This window comes from Cibotium barometz, chromosome 3 (genome assembly GCF_041138505.1).
Source record: "Cibotium barometz isolate CiBa-2024 chromosome 3, ASM4113850v1, whole genome shotgun sequence".
NCBI lineage: Eukaryota > Viridiplantae > Streptophyta > Polypodiopsida > Cyatheales > Cibotiaceae > Cibotium > Cibotium barometz.
In genome coordinates this window covers 42,187,685-42,194,706 of record NC_141048.1, presented here as the reverse complement: position 1 = coordinate 42,194,706, position 7,022 = coordinate 42,187,685, and the positions used below count along the sequence as shown (strand labels likewise).

The window sequence follows — 7,022 nt, the reverse complement described above, 5'->3', positions numbered from 1 at the left end:
AAACAATGATCGGGGCTTCTATTTATAATTATGAAAAACTTTCATAGAAAAGTTTCTTACATATGCTAAAAATGAATAATCTCAAAACGATGATGTATCCTGAAATTAAGCACCCATAAAATGTGATATTCCTACATAAAATTTCTTGAGTTTGAATCTAGGAATCGATGCAACCAAACCAGAATGTAAAATACACTACATGTATGCAACTTTTGAAGTTGTGCAAAAGAAAGTACTAGATTATTTTTTTTTTGTGGGTGTGGTGGTAGTCACAAAGTAGTTGATTGCTAAAACGAAAGACTTCAAAGGAGTGATATAGAGTTGATGAAAAAAACACTCATTTATTTGGCCATATAGTTTGTAGTGTCATCATAATGGAGCCTATAGGGTCTCATCATGCTGTGATCCTCATGTTGGACAATATGACAATGGAGCACGTAACCGAGTCCTTTAGTTGGATCGAAGCTAAAAGTTTCACCTTCCCTTGCTGCAAAATGTATGAGGATACGAACCATAGAATTTCCCCACAATGAGAAGGTGTCCTTCCAGCCTTGATAATATGAGGCAGGACTATGTGGATAGCCTCGAAAGCATGTGCCATTCTTTGGGTATGGTATTCTCATGGAACACTCATTGTTTTCGTAAGCCACGCTATCGATCGCCTGCTCGTTTAGGACTTGGAATTGAACAAGGTGCATATGGAAGTTATGAGCAAACCTCCATAAATTGATCACCTCCCAGATCTCAAAGCTCCCCACGATTGGCTCTATGTCCACAGGATCATCCCATGTCATGTTGCCTATCGTGTACTCATGTATTTGTTGATTTGCAGTCATATGAGCGACCATTGTGATTTCTCGTACAAGAGGTTGCAGGACCTCCACCACCTCCAAAATATTATTGGACAACATTAATAATCTATTTATTAATTGCATGTACTCATATTAATATAAACTCATTAGTATAACATTAGCCCATTGACAATAATGATGAGCATGTGATCATATAAGGCCTCGCTATATTTTTCTCCTGAAGTAGCCGACACCATGTGTCATCTATGGAAAATTATTGTGATAATTTGGGATATATAAGGGAAAGTCATTGTGGAAATCGCTGAGGAAGAAAATGCAAGCTTCCAAAAAAAACTCGTAGCTTGCAAAAAACAAACAAAAAAAAAAACTCGTAGCTTGCAACCCATGGATAAGGACAAACCCAACCAACTTTGGTTAGGGGATACCTTGTTTTTGACTGTGGTCCGCCCTATATAAGCTGTAAGCTTGTCGAGGTAGTCGGGATGCTCGATCAAGCCTTCCTGGAGGCCATCCTCGTCAACGACGTCGAACTTCATGATCACTTGCGTTTGGGGCCCCGTGAATGTAGAGTCGGGCTCGACGGGTGCGTTGTGCAGCAACACTTCCGTCTGGTTGTCGAGCGCGGAAAAATCGATGATGAAGTCGGATCTCTCGCCTGGACTGGAGATGAAGTAGTCGTCGACGAGCATGGGCTCAGAAAGGAACCCTCCGTCGGTGCCGATGGGGACATTGTTGTTGTTTAGGTAGAGGGCGGTGAAGCGGGCGTTGCACGCGTTAAGGATGCGGAATCGGTAAGGCTTGGCGAACACGCGCACGAAGGGCCACACCTTGCCGTTGACGAGCCACACATCAAACCATTCAGGGCACCAGTTGAGGGGGGCGGCGATGCCGGGACCCGGCAGGTTGATGGAGCCGTTGTGGTAGAAGCGCCAGTCCTTGAAGACGAGAGGGGCGCCGTCCGGCATCCCCAGAATGCGCTCTTCCTCTTCCGTAGGCCGGAGAATGTACATGCCCGACAAGCCGGCCAGCACGTTCAGCCGCGTAATGCCCATCGTGTGGTCGTGATACCACAATGCCATCGGCGTCTGCGTGTTCGGGTAGACGTAGTCTTGGGTCACAAACGCCGGGCCCGTCTCGTTCTTGGCCGTGATCCATGCGTCCGGATTGCCGTCGTAGATGCTGGGAACCTCCGCTCCGTGAAGGTGCACCACAACTGGCACCCCACCCCTGCTTGGATTCGCCCACTCTACTGACATAGTCTGCGGCAAGAAGTGGTGTTCGTCTGGGATGTGATTCTCCCACCGCACATGTATCGCCGTGCCTACAAGACAACAACACAGGATCGCATGATCAACACTCTCCAGAGAGGCCATAAATCAAATTAACGTTGAGCTTGCGGTACTAAGCTAGCTCAAAAGGGTGAAATATATCTTCCAACCATTAGAGTCGGCCCTGGGAATACAGCGGTCTCCTGGCTCGTTCCAAACGCGTACAGCGTGGTGTTGGGCAGATCACGGTGCAGTTTCTGCGCCAATGTGATAATCAACAATATACTCGTGGGATGCAGGGTCATCATTTGCTGGTAGCGATTTACAAGTAAAGGAATTCACCTGAGAGATTTTGTATGCACCGAGCGTCACGCGCTGTCCGCGGGAGACATCGATAACGGGCGGGAAGGTGAGGGGCTCGATGAACTTTTCCAGAGAAGGGCTGGGAACGGTGCACACATCAGTAGGAGCTGGAGCTGGGGCAGCGGCTGGAGCAATAGCAGGGGCGCTAGCTGGAGCTGAGGAGTGGCGGCCAGTTGCTATGCCTGTATACACAGCAACAAGCAGTGCAACGAGAAGCTGGAAGTCACCACCCCTCATCCTCATCGTGGTCCGGGTCTTCCAACACACGATACCTGTTATAAGCTTTCGGATTGCCATCTGTGTATGGGGCTCAACCTGCTATCGCAAGTTAGAGCCTTTTTGGGAAAATATGCGCAGTACGTAAAAGCTGACGGGCTACCCCACTTCACAAGTTATTATCCTGCAGGCAGGAGTACTGCAGCCCTGAGTTCCACCAAGCCTCGGTAAATAATTTGTACGGAGATTTACATCAATCCCTTGCATCAAAATTGAAAAGAAAATTGTAATTTTGAACCATCTTTTCTTTAAAACTTAAATTTAAGTATAACTAAATTTTGACATTTTTTAGGTGTTTTTCCTTCTTCTCTCAATTTGAGAATGGTTTTTTAGAAATTGAACAAAGCCGAACATATCTTTTCCCCAACCCTACCATCCCTTGTACTCAACGGAATTCACTTGAGCTGGCCCATTGTTAAAAAAAAAACTAAAATCTTATATCTTTTTATACCTTATCTTAAAAAGCAAAAGTAAGTACTTATATAACTAAGATGACCATATTAGGGAGTTTGGGAAAATCCTATTACTTTGAGAATTTAATTTTCAATTAGTTTTTGGTTTATCTTGAGCATAATAATTCCAAAGATGTCTAGAATGTAGAACCCACTCTTCAAGAGCTTTCCAACAATATGTCATATGAGGGAGTTTTGATAAAATCTTTAAAGGGCTTATCATGCCCCCAATTTTTTTATCTTACCCCTACAATTCTTGAAAGTTTTATAAGTTCTATGTAGAATTTCACACTTTAATAAATCTCACAACAAGATAACTGCTGGTATCAAGAGAATCTACTAAAAAACCAATTAAGAAAACTCTCACAACACAATGATTGGTGACATAAAGAGAATCTACTAAAAAACAACTTTGTTGAGAACTTTAAAAAATTAATAAGGAAAATGATATTTATCATTAAGGAAAATAGAATTTAGCCTTCATAAAAATATCATCCACGTTTGTCCATAAATGCACTATAAATATTTCATTGGGTCTTAAAAAGGGCTAAGACTAGTTAAATTTCCTTTACTCGCAAGTTTTCAAATTCTTCATGCTCATCCATTTGAAACCTCCTAATGAGAAGAAGATTGTATTATAAGTTACTCATTAACAATGTATTTAAACTCTAAAGTTTTTTAGAAATACCTTTCAGTCTTTATTTATAAAAGCAGGTCTTGTCTTTTGGCATCAATCCTCTAAAGATCTATTGGTGGGCTAAAGTTGATGAACTCGGACATTAATGTACCTTCGATGAATATTGTTAAAGAACCAAGTATGATTAAGCTCAAGGTGAATCAAAGCATATGAGGGACATGATTAAGTATTTTGCATTAGCATGATCCAAGCACATGCTTATATAGCTCTCATCCACATGCTCCATGCACCCTTGTGCCATTCTTGTGTTCATAAATGCTCACACTACATGTGCTACCATGCACATGTAGTGTGCATGGTAGCACATGGTAGCATCCTTGTGTTCATAAATGCTCACACTACATATACTACCATCCTTGTGTTCATAAATGCTCACACTACATGTGCTACCATGCACTTTACATGTGCTACCTTTTGACCTTTTACCTCACCTTTTATAAATGACCATACAAATTAATCTTTACCAATGTAGCCTTAGTCTATTCCTCTTCCTAATATGCATGCTCCTCCCCTTATTCTATTCCGAACCAGGCTTTGCTACCATAAAGAGAATGTGGGGGGGGAGAGGGAGTGCTTCAAACCCTAGCAAGCAAACACACACACAAGAGAGAGATGGATAGCTAAATTTTCTTCTATCTTCTTCTTCTCTACTCAACCAACATTACATAAAGATAAGAGCATACACTATATGGTTTAGTACTCAACTACTACAACATACAAGGGTCGGTAGTCCATAACGTGAACCCGACTAAATGAGTAGGCGCTATAACTATGCCAGTCTCTAGCAATCCAAAATGGCTATCAAACAGCCTGTCATCCCATTCACAAGGCACTTTTATTCATTAATATTCTCTATATAGTAAAAAAAAACCATTCACTATATAATTTTCTAGATATAAATGAACATATCTAAGAAAAGTGCAAACTAGAGAAAATAAAACACTTTCCTAGATAGCTAACTAAGAAAAACAATGCATGGATTTTTCTATATAGGAAAATTTATCTATATAGTAAAAATTTCTTATATAACAAGTTTTCCTACAAAGGAAAAAATCTCCTATGTAGGAAGATTTTCTCTATATAGAAAAATTTGCTTACATAGGAAAAATTTTCCTATATATGTAAATTTATCTACGTAGAGGAATCCATGCATTGTATTTTCTAGGTAGCCTATCTAGAAAACTGTTACATTTTTCCTAGTTTGCACTTTTCCTAGATATCCTTATTGTATCTAGGAAATTATATAGTGAATCCATTGTATCTCTATATAGAGAATGCTTAGTAGCTTATCCTCTAGATAGTTTTATGAATCCTATACTACTTACAACATAATAGATTAAGTAGTTCTATAAAGCATTATAAAATAAAAATCTCTTTATTTATCAAAGATTAAGCAAAAAAGTCTTGCATATTTAAAAAGAGGGCCAAAAGTAGTCAACGTACATCATGTTCAAAATAAATAGTACTTCAAGATTATCTAAATGTCATGGGATTATGTTTACATCTTCTAAACTAATAGGTGTGGATTGTGCATTGAATTTGACTTTCTTATTGGTGGCAATAAGCCAATGCACAATGTCACGAATCATAATGTCACTCCCAGGCCTTTTCGTATCCTTTGAGTAGTTTTTGAAACTAATATTCTCCTTCTTTAGATTGACATATGTACTCTTGAGAGAAAAGTACATGACTTGGATTGTATGCACTCTCATGTACTTTAATAAGATTGTCTCCATATCCTCCTCTGAAATGTGCCTCACCTACATTCATAATAATAAAATATATAGAATTTTAAAGCATATTCAATTTACCTAAATAAAAAGATTCAAAATAACAAACTTATCACAATGATAAATTTCTCTAATATAATATCACTTACTTGTAAAGGTTCACATGATGTCTCTACATTTGATTTTCCAATGTGTTCTAAATCCTATTTGCAATAACAAAATTAAACCCATCATGTTAAAAATAGAAAAATCAAATCCATTACGTTAAAAATAGGAGAATCATAACATTATACATCTATCTAACAATACCTTTAAAATGGTTGTTGTTGGTATAATATTTTCACCCTTTTGGTGACTTCTTTCTTCCAAGTGAGTTTTCATCTTCTCACTTACCTTTGGAACAAGCCAAAAACTAGCATTAATAATCACAAAAGTAAAAAGAGAAAGAGAAAAAAAAGAGTACAAAGAGATAGTAGAAAACTTTTGTAAGTTTTGCATTACCTTTCTCTTTCTTTGACTTTTTCTTGAAACCTCATTCGTATACTTAGCCAAATTCAACATTGGATCCTACAAGTACAACAAAATTTTAGAAGAAATATTGACAACTTATCACATATACAAAGAAAAACTCAACCAAACCTTGTCTTCACTTGTCATATATACTCTCGCTTCTTGATTTCTTATGGCTCTCACTCTTTTTGATGTGTCATGATGTAGTACCTCAGTAAAGGAATAATTATTCTCCTCCATTGTTGTATTATAAGAATCCTGGTTTTATAAGATGTTATCAAAATCACATAGAATTCAAAAAATAGTAGTCTTAAAATCAAATCTTTATGTGGACTAAGAGAATACACCTCATCGGATATATAATCTTGCAACCCTTCAAACCTCTTTGTCTCAAATATAAAGTTATCCATCTATATAGAAGAGCATACGTTTAATACAAAACCAAAAGAAATCCTACTTAGAATAAAATCAATTATATAATACACTTACATTCTCTATAGGTTGATCATTTTTTATCGCATCAATGTAAGAAGAGCTAGCTTGAATCTTAAAGTTTGTCTATAAAGTTCACATTAGTAACAAAATATTTTAAACAAAACGTTCAAAACATGTAACATTGCATAAGTTACTATGCATGATTCAAAGAAAAAACCATTATACATTCTTCTTATGATACATCTTTCTAGCTCTTACCTCTTCATAAGAATGATTATATGCTTGAAGATTGAGTGTTGGCTTTAAGACCATGACATGTAAAATAACATAAAGTTAAAACTAGAACCACATACATATATAATATAAACATACCCATGTAAAAAAGTTGGGTTACATAGGAAAAGAAAATATCAAGTTTAGTTCTTTTACCTCTTCATTAGAATTCATATTTCCTTGAGGAGTCAATGCAAGCTCCAAGA

The 7,022-nt window shown here is 37.8% G+C and overlaps 2 protein-coding genes across 3 annotated transcripts; both read right to left on the bottom strand.

Moving 5' to 3' along the window:
• Window positions 1-264: 264 nt before the first annotated feature.
• Window positions 265-2,124, bottom strand: LOC147640079 (multicopper oxidase LPR1-like). 2 transcript variants are annotated; one of them, XM_086822996.1, is made up of 2 exons: window positions 1,238-2,124; window positions 265-878 (listed from the first exon to the last, which is right to left on the bottom strand). In XM_086822996.1, exons 1-2 carry the CDS (start codon window positions 2,066-2,068, stop codon window positions 342-344), a joined length of 1,368 nt encoding a protein of 455 aa, XP_086679122.1. In that variant the 5' UTR covers window positions 2,069-2,124; the 3' UTR covers window positions 265-341. The 2 variants fall into 2 exon arrangements, with proteins under 2 accessions (XP_086679122.1, XP_086679113.1); XM_086822987.1 differs by having other exon boundaries at window positions 267-887.
• A 79-nt stretch (window positions 2,125-2,203) lies between these two features.
• LOC147640078 (uncharacterized) lies at window positions 2,204-6,687 on the bottom strand. Its single transcript, XM_086824505.1, has 6 exons — window positions 6,238-6,687; window positions 6,100-6,165; window positions 5,908-5,991; window positions 5,748-5,801; window positions 2,423-2,758; window positions 2,204-2,337 (listed from the first exon to the last, which is right to left on the bottom strand). The coding sequence occupies exons 1-6, from the start codon at window positions 6,346-6,348 to the stop codon at window positions 2,224-2,226; spliced, it is 765 nt and encodes a 254-aa protein (XP_086680631.1). The 5' UTR covers window positions 6,349-6,687; the 3' UTR covers window positions 2,204-2,223.
• Window positions 6,688-7,022: the final 335 nt, after the last annotated feature.